Genomic DNA, 21,220 nt, shown 5'->3' with positions numbered 1-21,220 from the left:
TAAAGCGTGGTGTTTTAACTACAAAACAAAATGTGTTAACCTCACTGATCTAAAATGTGAAGTTGTACAAACGTGTATATTACAATGAGTGTAACTTATCTTTTTAAGTTTAAACAAGGAACATTGGTATGGTGTAGTTATGTACAGTGCATTTGGGAAGTATTCTGATCCCTTCCCTTTTCCCACATTTTGTTACGTTACAGCCTTAATCTAAAATGGATTCAATAAAAAATCCTCAATCTACACACAATACCCCATAATGACAATGTGAAAACAGGTTTTTAGACACTTCTGCACATTTCTAAAATATAAAAACTAAAATACCTTATTTACATAAGTATTCAGACCCTTTGCTATGAGACTCAGGTGCATCCTGTTTCCATTGATCATCCTCAAGATGTTTCTACAATGTGATTGGAGTCCACCTGTGGTAAATTCAATTTATTGGACATGATTTGGAAAGGCACACACCTCTCTATACAAGGTCCCACAGTTGACAATGCATGTCAGAGCAAAAACCAAAAACCAAGTCATGAGTTTGAAGGAATTGTCGTAGAGCTCCGAGACCAGATTGTGTCGAGACACAGATCTGGGCATGGGTACCAAAAAAATTCTGCAGCATTGAAGGTGTCCCCAATTTCGTGATATCCAATTACGATCCAATTACAAACTTGTCTCATCGCTGCAACTCCCCAACGGGCTCGTGAGAGGCGAAGGTCGAGTCATGCGTCCTCCGAAACATGACCCACCAAACCGCGCTCCTTAACACCCGCCCGCTTAACCCGGAAGCCAGCCGTACCAATGTGTCGGAGAAAACACCTGCAGGCGCCTGGCCCGCCACAAGGAGTTGCTAGAGTGCAATGAGCCAAGTAAAGCCCCCCAGGCCAAACCCTCCCCTAACCCAGATGATGCTGGGCCAATTGTGAGCGGTCCTATGGGACTCCCAGTCACGGCCGGTTGTGACACAGCCTGGGATCGAAACCGGGTCTGTAGTGATGCCTCAAACGCTGCGATGCAGTGCCTTAGATCGCTGCACCACTCGGGAGGCCGGCCTCCATCGTTCTTTAATGGAAGAAGTTTGGAACCATCAAGGCTCTTCCTAGAGTTGGCCGTCCAGCCAAACTGAGCAATCGCGGGAGCTCCAGAGTTCCTCTGTGGAGATGGGAGAACCTTCCAGAAGGACAACCATCTCTGCAGCACTCCACCAATCAGGCCTTAATGGTAGAGTGGTCAGACGGAAGCCACTCCTCAGTAAAAGGCACATGACAGCCACTTGCAGTTTGCCAAAAGGCACCTAATGGACTCTCAGATCATGAGAAACAAGATTCTCTGGTCTTATGAAACCAAGATTGAACTCTTTGGCCTGAATGCCAAGCATCACGTCTGGAAGAACGTCCCTACGGTGAAACATGGTGGTGGCAGCATCGTGCTGTAGGGATGTTTTTCAGCGGCAGGGTCTGGGAGACTAGTCAGGATCGAGGGAAAGATGAACGGAGCAAAGTACAGAGAGATCCTTGATGAAAACCTTCTCCAGAGCACTCAGGACCTCAGACTGAGGCGAAGGTTCACTTTCCAACAGGACAACGAACCTAAGCAGACAGCCAAGACAAAGCAGGAGTGGCTTCGGCACAAGTCTATGAATGCCCTTGAGTGGCCCAGCCAGAGCCCGGACTTGAACCCGATCGAAGATCACTGGAGAGACCTGAAAATAGCTGTGTAGCGACGCTCCTCATTCAACCTGACAGAGCTTGAGAGGATCTGCAGAGAATAATGGAAGAAACCCACCAAATACAGGTGTGCCAAGCTTGTAGCGTCATACCCAAGAAGAATCGAGGCTGTAATCGCTGCCAAAGGTGCTTCAACAAAGTACTGAGTAAAGGGTCTGAATACTTATGTAAATATAATATTTCAATTATTTTTTATAAATGTGCAACATTTTCTACAAACCTGTTTTTGCTTTGTCATTATGGGTTATTGTGTTTAGATTGATAAGGGGAGGAAAACGATTTAATCAATTTTGGAATAAAAACAATTTAATCAATTTTAGAATAAGGCTGTATGTAACAAAATGTGGAAAAAGTCAAGGGGTCTGAATACTTTCCGAATGCCCTGTATGTCATCTTTAATGTGGAGTTTGACGGAGATGAGTTTGTCAACTCAGGAACAAGGAAATGCCTCAGTGAGGTGAGAAGGCACCCATGACCTTTACATTATGAGAACACAGCACCTGGTGCCTTGCTTCAAAATGAGAAATGTAATAACACCGCATGAGATGCCAAGTCAGTCAAGATTGAAAGACCCCCCCACCCTATTTTAATCATTACTGAATAATAAATGTCCCCCCCCCCAAAAAAAGCAAAAATACAAAAAAATGTAATCTTCCTACTAGCACTGGCATTGCTGAGAACTACTTTATCGAGGGAAAATATACTTCCTACTAATGTGATATGTGGTTGTTTCACCCAGCCCCAGCTATCTTAAGAGGAATGCACTAATTGTTAAGTCGCTCTGAATAAGAGCATCTGCTGACTAAAATGTAAATGTAAAATGTCATATCAAAAATGAATGTGATCAATAGAAATTCAAAAGCCATTGACTTGCACACAAACAAATTATATTACTGCTGTTTCCAGATCTACGCTAGGCTCGCTACATTTGTTCGGCCTGAATTAGCAAGATCACAAGCTAATGCATGGAGTCAGATTACACCCCCTGAGCAGATCTGCCTTTATCTCTTTATAAAGAGATGAATCTGGCCAAATCCACCCCTTTGCTGTGTCCTAAATCCACAACAGAGACTAATTCCTCTGTAATCTAATGAGCGACCAAGGTGCAGTAGTCCCTCAGGTTTACAACGGTAGTGAGTCTCAGAGTGTGTCGCAACGTCATGGACATTTGGGACATCCCCTTAAAAACCAATGTCACCCGATGCCAGAATGTATATATCAATACAGTACAACATGGAGAGGCTATCATTGCAGTCTTTGCAGTTTCATGACAAGTCATCAAGACAGTCAACAGCTGCATGAGACGTTTTTCAAGTACGAAAGGCAAAGCTCTGATCTCATCGCTGATAATAATGTATCCTACAGTACCTTCAACAATTCCTGCAATCCCATTTAACCGGAGTCATTAGTCACACACACCATAAGCATTCTGGGACCTATCCGCATGCCAAAGGGACACTGGAGGACTAAAGCCTTGTTCACATTGGCAGTTTGAAGTCACTCAAATCCAATTTTTTTTGCATGTCCGATTCAAATCTGTTCTTTTTGCTGCAGTCTGAACAGCCAAAAAACACATGGAGTCTGATATTTCAAGCCACATTTCAAACCACCTTTGTAAGAGGTTTGAAGTCAGATTCCTGGCCATGCGACTTAGTTGCCCTAAGTGGTTTTTAGACTATTATTTGTCAACTAAGCTAACATATGCAATTTCTTTAAAGATAAATTATCCTTGGTATGACTATCTATTTGATTTAGAATTTTAGGACCCCTTTAGGTATCCCCTGGCAAAATTGAATAACAGATTCATACATGGAAAAACTGATAGTCATAAAAATAAATGAAAATGAAATTTGTTTTAAAGAGTCTGTCCTATATCTGAGAGATATAAGAAAGATCAGAATAGATTTTTGGGGGGCACTAAACTACTTCCATAAAAAAATATTGTGGTACCGGGGCTACCGAGTCTTGTAGAGCAAAACAATCGACATGTACATGTCCGTGAGAGTCGTACCTTTCCATAGAGGGTGTGTAGCCCAAATTGTTCAGACGCTACAGACAGAAGTTGGCAGATCAGCAGTACCGACTTCGGACGAGTCCCGTGACGCTTGTGGGGGTCATAGAAATGGAAAAACACCATTGTGCGAGTCTCATGTTTCCATAGAGCGATTCACATTAGTTTGAAGACTGATTTTCGGGATGTCTCAAGATCTGACAAACGCCGCTGTAGCTCAGCCACCTTCCACCATCATTGGTGGATGCGGTGGATTGAAATGCAGCCCATGCATAAAAACAGATATCTCTATCTTAGATGGATTTTGATGGGGATTTCTAGGGGGCCTGCGGTGTGAACAAGTCTTAAGAAACAGGCAGGCGCCTTAGACGATTTAAAAGACTTGTTAATTCTTGTGTCGGGCATACATCCATGATGAATTGAACAAATGATCAATCAATTGATTTGATTTTGGGGCTGATTCAAATGACAAAGTAAAGAGAGCAGGTTCGCTAGCCAGTTTAATGAATACAATCTGTCAGCATATGCCTTCTTCCATCTTTATTTGTTCAGCATGTTCCTCTGTCCTTGTAACCACCCAGTAAATGTTGACACTCTCTCTCATGTGTTTACCTACTCTTTTCATTGGGGTTACACTTAAAAGAGAGGCACTAAAATGCTCCAATGGAGTACAGCAGCCAACAACAACCAACCAGGGGGAAATGTGTGCCAATCATCCAAGAAGCTATGGCAGCAAGCAGCTCTTTGGACCAAAACAGATACCGTATGTTTTTAACAACCTTTCTATGAAATATTTATATTATTCTTCTCTCTGCATGGTTGGGAAGGGCCCATAAGTCCAATAAGAAACACTCATTTTTGTACTGTTTTCTGACAGTGCACTGAACGTAGAGAACACCGACATCTCTGTTGGGTTACCATGGACTCTATCCAATCCATATTACATTATCAGCTGACAATCGATGTATGATAATACCATTATGTTCTCTGCTGCTGCCGTTATCGGTTCACAAATGGTGCTCTTCATCCCCCCCCGTCTATCCTCGCCTTCCCAATTACCACCCTCTAGTGCCGCTTTTGTCGGACATAGGAAAGGTAAGGATAAGGAAATCTAGACATCTCTACAAAACACATTCATATGCTATTTCCCAGCTGATACCTTCAAAGACTGTTTATTTGAAAAGCATTATTATATCCACCTGCGAGACATCAGATATTCCTTCATTTATCTGCATTTTTGTCAAAATTAAGATGGACGTGGCCTTGTTCTGTTCAATGTTCTCTGCATATATATATACTACTCTAAATACCCCAATTCAAGTTGTTAAGTTCAAAAGAATACACAATACAAATCGCTGACGCCATTCAAACCAAAGAGGGTTTCGGAACTTTAAAAGACAATTATCTCAGAATCATCTTTTTGCAGATAGAACTTTATACTGTAGTTCTAAACTCTCGACCTAGTAAATGGTGATTAGCTAATTAACCACTTTTTAACAATTAAAATACTGTACTGTATGTGTGTATTGAGAGACAATGAAATTTAAAAAAATGTAAAATATATAAATGTATTTATTTTTATTGCTCAGAAAACTTAGAGGGACAAATAAAAGTGCGCGCGTGCGCACACACACACACACACACACACACACACACACACACACACACACACACCAACTTGAAAGCAGGGGGAAGCTGCGTCTCTGGGCAGGAGATTACATAAATCCAGGGTGAGTAGGTGCTGTTACTTAAGGTTCTGAAAATGACTCAGCTATCCAGCTGGGATCAGTGGCCGTAGTGGCAGACCCCCACAAGTCTAAACAAGGGGCCCGGGCCTATCCTCAAAAGTCAAATATTAGCCATCCAAGTCAAAAGAAAGGCCTCTGCAAACACATACTCTGCTATGGAGGCTTTCCTTTCTAACTGGAGTCAAATAAAATAAACAACAACTGATACTATTCACTTTATATTAACATGGTCGCCAACTTGCCATGCATGCTACTGAGCCGGAAGCAGCAGTCACGTAGCCATCTAAATCTACAGCTCTTCCACAAACTTAAGTGCAATATGGTTACTCTTTTTATAAGACAAACCTGGATATTTACTGAAACAGTCGGTTGCCACCACATCAGTTTTATACAGGCTTTGTTTTAAAAAACAAGTGGAAATGTGCGATGCAGATTTTTATTGAAGATGAGAAACAGACCATAGGGTGAAATAGGAGGATTGGCAACAGATTACTACATACATTTTGCCTCCAGATATTTGGAGGGGTGCTTTGTATAGAGTACAGTCATAATATTGACACAAAGCTGAAATAATGACTACTCTATGTCTGATATCATAGCAGCTGTTTGAGGACAAATAATTCATGAAAAATAATGAAAAGTCAATCAATTGTTATATATGTTTTATAGACATTGTGTGTGTTTGTGTGTGTGTGTGTGTTTATGTGTGTGTGTTTGTGGTAGCTTTCAACAACCTAACACAGCATCACCACAATCACCCTTTGTTGTTAAGTTAAAATCCTCCTCTTTACGATTTTCAGGACATGAATAATTGTGAGTTTGTCTGATGTGGGTTGTGAGTAGTTTAACATTAGCATGAGGGCAATTCCACAGTAACAGAATGACGCTGAGACTCCGATCTTTTATTTTAAAAGTATGCCAAACAAAAAAACATTGATTGCAAAGTTAAACAAACCATACAACTCTATGCACAAGGACTACTTTTAACAATTTTCAAAGAAAACAAATCGAATCAAATTGTATTTGTCACATGCGCCGAATACAACAGTTGTAGAAGCCCTTAACTAACAATGGAATTTTAAGAAAAATAACTTTAAAAAAAAGAAATAAAGTAACAAATAATTAACTTTTTAAGGTATAGGGGGCAGTATTTTCATTTTCGGATGAAAAGCGTGCCCAGAGTCAAATATTTGCATATTATTAGTAGATTTGGAAAGAAAACACTCTGAAGTTTCTCAAACTGTTTAACCTCTTACATCTAGACGTTCCGCTAGCGGAACACCTGCTCCAATATCCAATGATAGGCGTGGCGTGAATGACAAATTCCTCAAAAATACAAAAACTTCAATTTTTCAAACATATGACTATTTCACAGCATTTTAAAGACAAGACTCTCCTTTATCTAACCACACTGTCCGATTTCAAAAAGGCTTTACAGCGAAAGCAAAACATTAGATTATGTCAGCAGAGTACCAAGCCAGAAATAATCAGACACCCATTTTTCAAGCTAGCATATAATGTCACAAAAACCCAGAAGACAGCTAAATGCAGCACTAACCTTTGATGATCTTCATCAGATGACACACCTAGGACATTATGTTATACAATACATGCATGTTTTGTTCAATCAAGTTCATATTTATATCAAAAAACAGCTTTTTACATTAGCATGTGACGTTCAGAACTAGCATATCCCCCGCAAACTTCCGGGGAATTTGCTAACAATTTACTAAATTACTCACGATAAACGTTCACAAAAAGCATAACAATTATTTTAAGAATTATAGATACAGAACTCCTCTATGCACTCGATATGTCCGATTTTAAAATAGCTTTTTGGTGAAAGCACATTTTGCAATATTCTAAGTACATAGCCCAGCCATCACGGGCTAGCTATTTAGACACCCGGCAAGTTTAGCACTCACCAATATCAGATTTACTATTATAAAAGTTTGATTACCTTTTGTTGTCTTCGTCAGGATGCACTCCCAGGACTGCTACTTCAATAACAAATGTTGGTTTGGTCCAAAATAATCCATCGTGATATCCGAATAGCGGCGTTTTGTTTGTGCGTCCCAGACACTATCCGAAATGGTAAATCAGGGTCGCGCGCATGGCACAATTCGTGACAAAAAAAAATCTAAATATTCCATTACCGTACTTCGAAGCATGTCAACCGCTGTTTAAAATCCATTTATATGCCATTTTTCTCGTAAAAAAGCGATAATATTCCGACCGGGAATGTCCATTTAGCTAAACAGAGGAAAGAAAACAAGGCTTTCGGTCGACGCGGGCACGAGCCTGAGTCTCACAGTACTGTAACCAGCCACTACCCAAACGCGCTACTTTTTTCAGCCAGAGCCTGCAAAGCCACGATTCAGCATTTTGCCGCCTTCTGAGAGCCTATGGCAGCCGTAGGAAGTGTCACGGGACAGCTAAGATCCTCACTCTTCAATAAACAGAGACAAGAAGAACGACACCTTGTCAGACAGGCCACTTCCTGCATGAAATCTTCTCAGGTTTTTGCCTGCCATATGAGTTCTGTTATACACACAGACACCATTCAAACAGTTTTAGAAACTTTAGGGTGTTTTCTATCCAAAGCCAATAATTATATGCATATTCTAGTTACTGGGCAGGAGTAGTAACCAGATTAAATCGGCTACGTTTTTTATCCAGCCGTGAAAATACTGCCCCCTAGCCATAACAGGTTAAATGATGTCTGTGAATATAACAGCACTCATATAGCAGGCAAAAACCTGAGAAAAATCCAACCAGGAAGTGGGAAATCTGAGAATTGTAGTTCTTCTTTTGAATCCCTATCGGAACTACAGTGTCTGTGGGGTCACATTACACTTCCTAAGGCTTCCATTGGCTGTCAACAGCCTTTAGAAACGTGTTTCATCCTTCTCCTGTTACTGGGCAGAAAATAGGAGCTCAGTCAATGAGTGGACTGCCTGAGGACAAAGGACTTGGTGATGCGCGAGCCCGCCAGTGTGCCCCTCCTTCTTTTTCTTCTTGAATGAATACGCTATTGTCCGGATGGAAAATGATCGACGTCTTATGTTAAAAAGACCCTAAGGATTGATTGTAAACAACGTTTGACATGTTTCTACGAACGGTAATGGAACTATTTGACTTTTCGTCTCTGGTACTGCTCTCGTGCGTTATGCCTTTGGATAGTGATCTGAACGCACGAACAAAACGGAGATATTTGGACATAAATATGGAGTATTTCGAACAAAAATAACATTTCTTGTGGAAGTAGGAGTCCTGGTAGTGCATTCTGACGAAGATCAGCAAACGTAAGAGAATATTTATAATACTAATTCTGAGTTTAGTTCACCCCAGAACTTGGCGGGTATCTGTATAGCTTGCTTTGATGGTTGAGATATGTACTCAGAATATTGAAAAATGTGCTTTCTCTGTAAAGCTATTTTAAAATCTGACCCAGCGGTTGCATTAAGAAAAAGTATATCTATAATTCTTTCAATAACTGTTGTAAATTTTATCAACGTTTTTGATGAGTATTTTTGTAAATTGATGTGCACATTTACTGGAAGTTTTGGTGGGAATACATTTTCTGAACATTACACGCCAATGTAAAATGGGGGTTTTGGATTTAAATATTAACTTTAACGAGCAAAAAATACATGTATTGTGTAACATGAAGTCCTATGAGTGCCATCTGATGAAGATCATCAAAGGTTAGTGAATATTTTAGCTGTATTTTTGGTTTTTGTGATGCATGTCCTTGCTTGGAAAATGGCTGTGTGGTTTTTCTTGTGAAGTTTATGTCCTAACATAATCTAATTTTATGCTTTCGCCGTAAAGCCTTTTTGAAATCGGACAATGTGGTTAGATTGACGAGAAGTTTATCTTTAAAATGGTGTAAAATAGTTGATTGTTTGAGAAAATGAAATTCTGAGATTTTTGCTGTTTTGTATTTCGCGCCATGCTATTTCACTGGCTGTTGAATAGTGTGTCCTAGCCCATAGAAGTTAAAGAGCAGCAGTAAAATAACAATAGCGAGGCTGTATACAGGGGGTACCGGTACAGAGTCAATGTATGGGGGCACCGGTTAGTCAAGGTAATTGAGGTAATATGTACATGTGGGTAGTTATTAAAGTGACTTATGCATAGATAATAACAGAGAGTAGAGTATCTGAAAATTTTACAAAAACACATTTACTCAAAGAACAGTGCAGATGTACATTTTGGTAACAGAATGATGGTAAAATCTCCCTCAGTTTATTATGTGACCACTTTTTCCAAAAACTCTATATTTACTGTGAATTAAGATTCAAAGATGTCTGCAGAAAGAATGGGGTGTCACTTTCAGCTATGATATAAAGTAACGTAGCAGGCATAAGAATAAACGCCTGAGGCATTTCTTTCTTTCTGTTCCTGACAAGAACAAAATGACTGTTGGGGGAGGTTGTCTTCTGCACTGTTCAACCAATCCAGTAAATGTGGAGGAGGAGTTAAGATGGGAGTGTCACCTTGTTTATTAGGATCCCCATTAGCGTTTGCAGAAGCTACTCGCCCTGATGTTCACAAAATAAAAACATGACAAGTAACAAAACCCTAATACATTGATAGACAAGGAAAGTCACACAAGTTACAAATACAACAATACACAACAAATGCAAAAAAAAGAATAAAACAAACAATACAACAATAAAAAATATGTGTGTGTTAAGAGTGTGTTTGTGTGTGCGTGTGTCCCCCTCACAGTTCCATTAGATGTTTTTTTTTGTTAACGTCCAAAAGCGGGAGTCAGGCTCTTTATATTTCCCCTGAAAACTGGATGCATCCGGTTATTTCCAAACCCGCTGATGGTGTCTTTGATATGACACCTTGAGTTTGAAAAAATCTATTTTTTTTATTAAACTACAGTAAGTGAAGTGGATTAACACCTGGTAACACAATGATGGTAAAAGAATTACATCATGAGTCCCTTATCTGTACAATACAGAAATGCATAACTATAAATGTCATTCTGTTCATGGTGATGTATCCTGAATAGGTACACAAAGGTAGAAAAATGTAATATCCTCCTTTGCATGTTTGGGTATTATTCTACACACTGGCTATTATTCCAATGTGCTCCACCTTCAAACAAGACCAAATTTGGTTGGTCCGGATTAGACCAAATCTGTACCAAACATAGATGTCTATGTTTCAGAATTTTGGACAGTAGAGCACAGCACAGTACAGTAGAGTTCAGTACAGTAAAGTACAGTAGAGCTCAGTACAGTAAAGTACAGTACAGTGAATAGTAAAGCACCCTTTTCTGGCCAATCAGTTTGCTGCCTGTTCTTAGTAAACTGATGGCGAGAATTGTGTTTGACCAAATAAAATTAAAATGTTCAGATAACAAGTTAACTACTGACTTTCAGCATGCATATAGAGAAGGGCACTCAACTTTTACTGTACTGACTCATTGGTTGAAAGAAATTAACAATGAGATGATAGCTGGAGCCGTATTGTTAGATTTCAGTGGAACCTTTGATGCTATTGATCATACATTGTTATTGAAGAAACTCACTTGCTATGGCTTCACATCACCTGCCATTACATGTTGGAAGAGTTATTTAAACAATAGAATCCAGAGAGTGTTCTTCAATGAATGCTTCTCCAACATCAGATATGTACAGTGTGGTGTCCCTCAGCGCAGTTCTCTTGGGCCGTTACTCTTCTCTATTTTTACAAATGATTTGCCACTGGTCTTACACAAAGCTAGAATGACTATGCATGCAGAGGATTACATTCTCTACATGTCAGCACCTAAAACCAGTGAGCTGACTGAAATGAGAAATAAAAAGTTACAGTCAGTATCAGCATGGGTGACTAATGATAAACTGGTCTTAAATACATCTACAACTAAAAGCATTGTATTTGGTTCAAAACATTCTCTAAGACCTCAACCTCGACTGGAGTTGTAAATAAAGGGTGTGACCACTGAGCAAGTTGAAGAAGCTCAACTCCTAGATATAACATTGGATGGTCAATTACCGACTAATCGGCAAATTTTTCTATATATATATTTGTAATAAATGACAATTACAACAATACTGAATGAACAATGAACACTTTTATTTTAACTTAATATAATACATAAATAAAATCAATTTAGTGTCAAATAAATAATGAAACATATTCAATTTGGTTTAAATAATGCAATTCACAGTGTTGGAGAAGAAAGAAAAAGTGCCATGTAAAAAAGCTAACGTTTAAGTTCCTTGCTCAGAACATGAGAACATATGAAAGCTGCTGGTTCCTTTTAACACGAGTCTTCAATATTCCCAGTTAAGAAGTTTTAGGTTGTAGTTATTATAGGAATTATAGGACTATTTCTCTCTATACCATTTGTATTTCATATATCAGTGACTATTGGATGTTCTTATAGGCACTTTAGTATTGCCAGCCTAATCTCGGGAGTTGATAGGCTTGAAGTCATAAACAGCACTGTGCATCCCAGCATTGCTAAGAGCTGCTGTTTGAATGAATGCTTACGAGCCTGCTACTGCCTACCACCGCTCAGTCAGACTGCTCTATCAAATCATATACTTAATTATAATATAATAAACACACAGAAATACGATCCTTTGGTCATTAATATGGTAAAATCAAGAAACTATCATTTCGAAAACAAAACATTTATTATTTCAGTGAAATACGGAACCATTCTGTATTTTATCGTACGGGTGGCAACCCTAAGTCTAAATATTGCTGTTACATTGCACAACCTTCAATGTTATGTCATAACTCTGTAAAGTTCTGGCAAATTAATTACGGTCTTTGTTAGGAATAAATGGCCATTCAACAGTTCGCAACGAGCCAACCGGCCCAAACTGCTGCATATATCCTGACTCTACTTGCACTGAGCGCAAGAGAAGTGACACAATTTCCCTAGTTAATATTGCCTGCTAACATGAATTTATTTTAACTACATATGCAGGTTTTAAAAAATATACTTGTGTATTGATTTTAAGAAAGGCATTGATGTTTATGGTTAGGTACATTATTGCAACGATTGTGCTTTTTTTCCGAATGCGCTTTTGTTAAATCATCAAGTTGAAGTAGGCTGTGATTCGATGATAAATTAACAGGCACCACATTAATTATATGCAACACAGAACAAGTAACCTAGTAATATCATCAACCATGTGTAGTTAACTAGTGATTATGTGAAGATTGATAGTTTTTTATAAGATAAGTTTAATGCTAGCTAGCAACTTACCTTGGCTCCTTGTAGCCACAAGGTCCTTTTGATGCTGCACTTGCATAACAGGTGGTCAGCCTGCCACGCAGTCTCCTCGTGGATTGCAATGTAATCGGCCATAATCGGCATCTAAAAAGGCTGATTACCGATTGCTATGAAAACGTGAAATCGGCCATAATTAATCGGCCATGCCGATTAATCGGTCATGCCGATTAATCGGTCGACCTCTACCATATACAGTGCATTCTGAAAGTATTCAGACCCCTTGACTTTTTCCACATTTTGTTACGTTGAGAGGATCTGCAGAGAAGAATGGGAGAAACTTCCTGAACACAGGTGTGCCAAGCTTGTAGTGTCATTCCCAAGAAGACTCGAGGCTGTATTTGCTGCCAAAGGTGCTTCAACAAAGTACTGAGTAAAGGGTCTGAATACTTATGTAAATTTGATATTTCCATGTTTTATTTTTAATACATTTGCAAACATTTCTAAAAACCAGTTTAAGCTTTGTCATTATGGGGTATTGTGTCTAGATTGATGAGGGGGGAAAACAATTTCATCCATTTTAGAATAAGGCTGTAACGTAACAAAATGTGGAAAAAGTCAAGGGGTCTGAATACTTTCAGAATGCACTGTATAGATACAGTTACATATTGGGATATTATTTTTGACGATATATCGTATTGACAATATTGCAATATTGCTGTACCTGCATCAAAACTCCAGTATTTTCCCTCATAGCTTGTTCTCAATCATCTTTTTAAATATGAAGCCAATTTGTTTTCAACACTTATTTCCATGACTGTCAAAACTCTCTCTTGTCCCTCTGCAGCAGTTTGGAACATAGAATTGCAAAACAAATCACAGTATCGAATCACGACACATATAGAAACGTGAGAATTGCAATACATACTGTATCATATCGGCACCTCAATATCGTGATGATATTGTATCGTGAGGTCCTTGGCAATTTCCAGCCTTAATCAGCTCTAGTGTGCTCTACTGTACTAAACTTTACTCTACTGAACTAAACTTCACTCTACTTAACTAAACGTTACTCTACTGAACTAAACTTCACTCTACTTAACTAAACGTTACTCTACTGAACTAAACTTTACTCTACTGAACTAAACTTTACTCTACTGAACTAAACTTTACTCTACTGTACTAAACTTTACTGAACTAAACTTCACTCTACTTAACTAAACATCACTCTACTTAACTAAACTTTACTCTACTGAACTAAACTTTACTCTACTGAACTAAACTTCACTCTACTGAACTAAACTTCACTCTACTGAACTAAACTTCCCTCTACTGAACTTTACTGTACTAAACTAAACTTCACTGTACTGAACTAAACTTCACTCTACTGAACTAAACTTTACTGTACTAAACTTTCTGATCTAAACTTTTCTGAACGAAACTTCACTCTACTGAACTAAACTTTATTGAACTTTACTGTACCGAACTAAACTCTATTGCACAGTACTTTATTTAAAACGTCATGCTCTACCAACTGAGCCACATGAGACCACTTACTATTCTACGGTATATTGTACTGACTGACCTAAACTCTACTCTACGGTACTGTGCAAGGTAGTCCAAAATTGTGAAACAGACATCTATGATTGGTTCAGATTTGGACTGACCAAATGTCAATGTCCATGGATGTCCTGTGTCAATCGGTATTCAGTGGGTGAGAGGGCTGGTTACAGTAAATGGAAAGAGAGGGGACTCATGGGTAGGTGTCAGTAAGAGCCGAGAGAGGTGACATTCACTGGAAAGAGAGAGGGGAGAGACAGTGAGAGAGAAAGGAAGGGGTTGTCCAGACTGTTTTCACACTCTCACTTTGACCACCACTCGACAGAAAGCGAAAGGAAACAGTAATGAGCTGAACATAACAGTGGAAGGGAGGACAGCAGCAGGTGACCCAACTGTGGTATGTGACTACTATGAATTCCCATTGTAGCCAATTCAGTTGCAGTCATTCTGTTACAGATGTTTTAGTCACTCCGTTACCGATTTGGTGACAGAATGACACATTTTAACCACTTAAAAATCATAAGCCACATTGTTATTAATAAAAACACTATCACTACCTTTACTTGTTACTTCTGTCAACTTTTATTATTTTCCCTTATGAGGGAGAGAAATCTGAAAATAACTTAAAGATATGTGGGTTTTTGGTAATGTTATTACAAAGCAATGCTTCTTAAACTTCCAAAAGGCAAATAATGTCTCCAAAACTTAATATAAGTGTTGATATTAGTTGGCAGGGATCTTTAATTCATCATTATTGTGTTTTGATGTATTTCTAATACCTGGTAGATGTTGTCTAAGACCCTTTTCCACCTGTTTGAACTGAAATCGAAGCCTTTGCTTATTCCTCGTTTTTAGGTTGGAAAATGGTTGAAAAATTTATCTAAATGTTTTCCATCCTAAAAACTAGGAATAAGCAAAGGCTTTGATTTATGCTTTAATTTCAACAACAAAGAATTGACATGCTTTGTGAGAATTTGTCAGCGAGTGGGTAAACAGCCACTACCATCCGTCCTATTGGCCAACGTGCAATCACTGGAAAATAAACTGGATGAGCTACGATCAAGACTATCCTACCAATGGGACATTAAATGCTGTAATATCGTGGCTGAACGACAACACGGATAATATAGAGCTGGCTGGGTTTTCCATGCATCGGCAGGACAGAGCAGCACCATCTGGTAAGATGAGGGGCGGGTGTGTGTGTCTATTTGTCAATAACAGCTGGTGCTCCATGTTAATATTAAAGATGTCTCGAGGTATTACCTGAAGTAGAGTACCTCACGATAAGTTGTAGGCCACACTATCTACCAACAGAGTTCTCAGCTATATTATTTGTAGATGTCTATTTACCACCACAAACTGATGCTGGCACTAAGACCTCACTCAACGAACTGTATAAGGGCCATAAGCAAGCAAGAAAATGCTCATCCAGAAGCAGCGCTCCTAGTGGCCGGGGACATTAATGCAGACAAACTTAAATCAATTTTACCTCATTTCAACCAGCAACCAGAGAAAAAAAACTCTAAACCACCTTTACTCCACACACAGAGATGCATACAAAGCTCTCCCTCGCCCTACATTTGGCAAATCTGACCATAATTATATCCTCCTGATTCCAAGCAAAAATGAAAGCAGGAAGCACATTTTACATTTTAGTCATTTAGCAGACGCTCTTATCCAGAGCGACTTACAGTAGTGAATGCATACATTTCATACATTTTTTTCTCCGTATTGGTCCCCCGTGGGAATCGAACCCACAACCCTAGCATTGCAAACACTATGCTCTACCAACTGAGCCACACGGGACCGTGTACCAGTGACCAAAGTACGAGTGACTCGCCCACTACGGAAGTGTCAGATGACACGGATTCTACGCTACAGGGCTGTTTTGCTAGCACAGACTGGAATATGTTCTGGGATTCATCCAATGGCATTGAGGAGTACACCACCTCAGTCACGGGCTTCATTAATAATTGCATTGATGACGTCTTCCCTACAATGACTGTACGTACATATCCCAACCAGAAGCCATGGATTACAGGCAACATCCGCACTGAGCTAAAGGCCAGAGCTAACGCTTACAAGGAGCTTATAAGAAATCCCGCTATGCCCTCAGACGAACCATCAAACAGGCAAAGCGTCAATACAGGACTAAGACTGAATCCTACTACACCGGCTCTGACGCTCGTTGGATGTGGCAGGGCTTGAAACCTATTACAGACTACAAAGGGAAACCCAGCCGCAAGCTGCCCAGTGACGCAAGCCTACGAAATGAGCTAAATGCCTTTTATGCTCGCTTCGAGGCAAGCAACACTGAAGCATGCATGAGAGCACCAGCTGTTCCGGACAACTGTGTGATCACGCTCTCTGTAACCGATATCAGCAACATTCACAAGGCCGCTGGGCCAGACGGATTACCAGGACGTGTACACAGAGCATGCGCAGACCAACTGGCAAGTGTCTTCACTGACATTTTCAACCTCTCCCTCACCGACTCTGTAACACCAACATGTTTCAAGCAGACCACCATAGTCTCTGTGCCCAAGAAAGGGAAGATACCTGCCTAAATGACTACTGCCCCTTAGCACTCATGTCGGTAGCCATGAAGTGCTTTGAAAGGCTGGTCATGGCTCACATCAACACCATCATCCCGGAAACCCTAGACCCACTCCAATTCGCATACCACCGCAACAGGTCCACAGATGACGCAATCTCAATCGCACTCCACACTGCCCTTTCCCATCTGGACAAAAAGAACACCTATGTGAGAATGCTGTTCATTGACTACAGCTCAACGTTCAACACCATAGTGCCCACAAAGCTCATCACCAAGCTAAGGACACTGGGACTAAACACCTCCCTCTCCCTCTGCATCTGGATCCCGGACTTCTTGATGCCCCCCCGGTAAGGGTAGGCAATAGCACATTTGACACGCTGATCCTCAACACTGGGGCCCCTCAGGGGTGCGTGCTTATTCCCCTTTTGTACTCCCTGTTCACCCACGACTGCGTGGCCAAGGACGACTCCAACACCATCATTAAGTTTGCTGACGACACAATAGTGGTAGGCCTGTTACGACAATGATGAGACAGCCTATAGGAAGGAGGTCAGATAGCCGGCAGTGTGGTGCCAGGACAACAACCTCTCCCTCAATGTGAGCAAGACAAAGGAGCTGATCATGTACTACAGGAAAAGGAAGGCCGAACAGGCCGCCAATAACATCGACGGGGCTGTAGTGGAGTGGGTCGAGAGTTTCAAGTTCCTTGGTGTCCACATCACCAACAAACTATCATGGTCCAAACACAACAAGACAGTCGTCAACACCTTTTCCCCTTCAGGAGACTGAAAAGATTTGGCATGGGTCCCTAGATCCTCTAAAAGTTCTACAGCTGCACCCTCAAGAGCCTCCTGACCAGTTGCATCACTGCCTGGTATGACAACTGCTCAGCATCCGACCGTAAGGCGCTACAGAGGGTAATGCCCTAGGGCCAAGCTTCCTGACATCCAGGACCTATATACTAGGCGTGTCAGAGGAAGGCCCAGAAAATTGTCAAAAACTCCAGTCACCCAAGTCATAGACTGTTCTCTCTGCTACCGCATGGCAACCGGTATTGGAGCGCAAAGTCTAGGTCCAAAAGGCTTCTACCCCCAAGCTATAAGACTGCTGAACAATTAATCAAAACGGCCACCCGGACTATTTACATTGACCCCCCCCACCCCTTTGTTTTTACACTGCTGCTACTCGCTGTTTATTATCTATGAATAGTCACTTTAGCCCTACCTACATGTACATATTACCTTGACTAATCTCTACCCCCGCACATTGACTCAGTACCGGTACCCCCTGTATATAGCCTCGTTATTGTTATTTTATTGTGTTACTTTTTATATTTTTTAATTACTTTAGTTATTTAGTAAATATTTTCTTAACTCTATTTCTTGAACTGCATTGTTAGTTAAGGGCTTGCAAGTAAGTAAGCATTTCACGGTAAGGTCTACACCTCTTGTATTAGGTGCATGTGACATAAAATTTGATTTGATTTGATGTGGCAGGGGATGATTACTAGCCTTCACAGCAAATTTAAAACTATTTACACACTATTTTCACACTGTGTAGAGTATAGAGTCAAACCTAACTCAATGTTTAAATCAATAGTGATTTCATGAATAATAGATTAGAAGAAATTAGTCATTATAGTCCAGCCCCCATGTGGTTTGTAGACACCATAGACTACAGTAACCTACCATGGGGGCAAACATCAAACATGGGGGCTAGCCAAACACAGATACATGTGTCACTCTATTATGTATGGACTCCAAAATAGGTGGGAAACGTCTAACTTTTAACCATGGAATAATAGTTGTGCAATCACTGGATTGCCTGCCCTACATTATTCGTCCATGTTCGTTTATGTTTCAAAGGAGAATACAGAAGAGATGCGTGTGGCTACAAGTCATGTATTTTATGGTAATTTGAAAGAAGAAAAAAACATACATATTATTGTATGCGCGGGTGTTAAACAATATAGGACCATTCCCAACAAGCACGTTGCAAGACATTAAATGCAAACATTGAATGCCTACAACTCTTGTAATAACACCCGTACTTCCTACTTGTACAGATTGCCTAGCCGGTGTCGTATCTCACGGCTAACACCCTTTTTCTCCATAACCAGATTTCCAATTGAGCAGACCATTAGGGTTCAATACGACTAGGATTGCAATGTGTTGAGAGGGAGAGACATTCGTCTATGGCAGCAGTGTGTGGCTTCATGACCAAAATAAAAAGCAACGCAGCAACTGTTTATGATCAATATCAATTAATTGTACACTTACATTTTACCATCCTGTCAGTCGTAGATAACTTCGGATCATCATTCGGCTTGTTTTCGGACATTTCCATGGTGCTCTATATTCAAATATATTTGAACTGTGCCTGAAAAAGATCCGATGTTGTCCTTACCCAACAAATCAACTCTATCCAAATGGGAGATCGCAGTGATCTCACTTGCTCCTTTCACTAGCCAAAAATACATGCAATAGGATTACAAATTTCAACACTGGTATACTGTAGGTCCGTGTGATTTACTGTTACTCTGTATCAAGTTCTCACTCCCAGCGCTGTGCGCGCAACCTAGCCTGCAGTTGGTAAAACACGCCCCCATATATATTTGCTCTTCTATTGGTGGCAGAGACTAGATCTCTGTGTTCATATTCCTCTTTGCCGACGGACTAGTTTTGTTTCAGTCTTTGTATGTCTAACATGTTTTTATAGGTTATATGTGCAGTGTTGTAACACATCAGTTCCCTCTTCTGTATGTTGCAACATTGTAACATCAGTCATGGGTAGCGTTGGCCTGCAACTCCAGAGTCGTGCGCTGGATCCTACCATTTCTGCTTAATCTCAGTCTCTAAACTTCACTCAATCTCTCTTGAAGGGTTTAGAGTTGTCCTCATGCAAAATGTCATGCAATTTAGATGGCCAAAGATTCACTGTTTTGAGTGAGCACCACGAGGCTAGAGAGTAGTTGAATTCGATTTCCACATCATGGCACACAGGGTGAATCAACAGGCCTATATATTCTATAGCTTCACGTTGGTGCATGCATTCAGCATAACCGCTTCACAACACTGTTAGTGAGGTTGTAAAGGGTAGGTTGTAAGTAGTTAATAGACAGTTCAGCTTTTTGGATTTATAACTAAACTAGTTGAGACAGTTCAATTCGGTTGTTATTACAGCACCACCATGTGGACATTTAAACACATTCTAATAGAGGAAAAGTACACTAACCCCAACCAGTTTACAGTTTGGTGACTGACTGGCTCAATCCCAAATCCACATACCAGTCCTATCTTTGCCCTACTCACTTGTGGAAGTCTGGAAGGATTTAACAGTGTATACCAATTGCTTATAGCAATCAAATGATCTCCATAATTGAATAGCAGTCAATTTGTGGTCAATTTGGGATTGATCTGGTTATACCATGTTAAAATTGTAGCCACTTTAAAGGCACAAAAATAGTAATCCCACCAATTACAATAGGGTTCCAGCATTGGATCCCTATAGCGAAAGTTTTTATTCTTTATGTGGAATAGAAATTATCAATCCACCCAGGGACGTCATGCATCCCAAAAACCTGAGCAGGCACAAAGTACGTGAGGATGGCTGGTGGGGTTTTGGAGAGTTTAGCATTTTTCAAACACCTGAAACAGCTTTTTCCTTCAACCTAGAGCCATAATCACAATTCTATCTTAAGAATCGGTTTATTGGTCTGCATATTTAAGCATGCCTCTTGAGCTGTATGTATCCTCCTGGCTGGTGATCATTTTTTTAAAGAAACTAAATACGCTTCTTTGCAGCTCTGCTAAAATCTGGGTAAAAGATTGAAAGGAATGTGAGTCTTACTCAGTACATTTAGAAATTGCTTGCTTTTCTACAGTATACCAATTTTGCCAGCAGTCATGCCAGCTAAGATAGTTAGACAAGCTAGCTACTCTAACTTGATAGCCTGAAATGGCTTCTTGGTAATAATAATAATAGATGTATTTGATCATCTCAAAGACGCTTAAAACAAAAAATAAAGTACATGTAGTTCTTGGGCTGGACAATCGTCTTCGACAGAGTCTGGGGCATGCGTCCAGGTCACATCCTACTCCAGTGGGCTGCACATAGTCCAAACATACAGTCTCCTGAAAGTCAGCCAAGAGCCTCCACTCTCAGCACTCTCCTCCTCCACACTGTTCTCAGCTTCTCTGATGCCCTGAAGCAGGCTTGGGTAAGGGGGAATCAGTGGTCTCATTCAGTGTGTGTGTGTGGGGGGGTCAGTAAGACAGGTCTGGATCATCAGGCCAACCACCTGTGGGAAGCCGGCGTCCGCTAGATCTCAGTCTGGCGCCAGAGGCTCACTACCCATCAATTATTGAGATAATACACCTTCGAGTGAGAGATCCAGTCAAAACTACA

The 21,220-nt window shown here is 40.3% G+C and overlaps 1 protein-coding gene across 1 annotated transcript in view; it reads right to left on the bottom strand.

The window, feature by feature from the left end:
* LOC100196828 (protein phosphatase 3 catalytic subunit alpha) overlaps positions 1-19,359 on the bottom strand; it is a 58,741-nt gene extending 39,382 nt beyond the window's left edge. Inside the window, 1 exon segment of the mRNA NM_001141850.2 lies at positions 19,093-19,359. Within this exon segment, the coding sequence (NP_001135322.1) occupies positions 19,093-19,159 (67 nt within the window). The 5' untranslated portion in view covers positions 19,160-19,359.
* Positions 19,360-21,220: the final 1,861 nt, after the last annotated feature.

Source organism: Salmo salar, chromosome ssa18, assembly GCF_905237065.1.
Source record: "Salmo salar chromosome ssa18, Ssal_v3.1, whole genome shotgun sequence".
NCBI classification, from domain to species: Eukaryota; Metazoa; Chordata; class Actinopteri; order Salmoniformes; family Salmonidae; genus Salmo; species Salmo salar.
The sequence above is the reverse complement of the archived record's forward strand: the minus strand, read 5'-3'. Positions and strand labels throughout refer to the sequence as shown.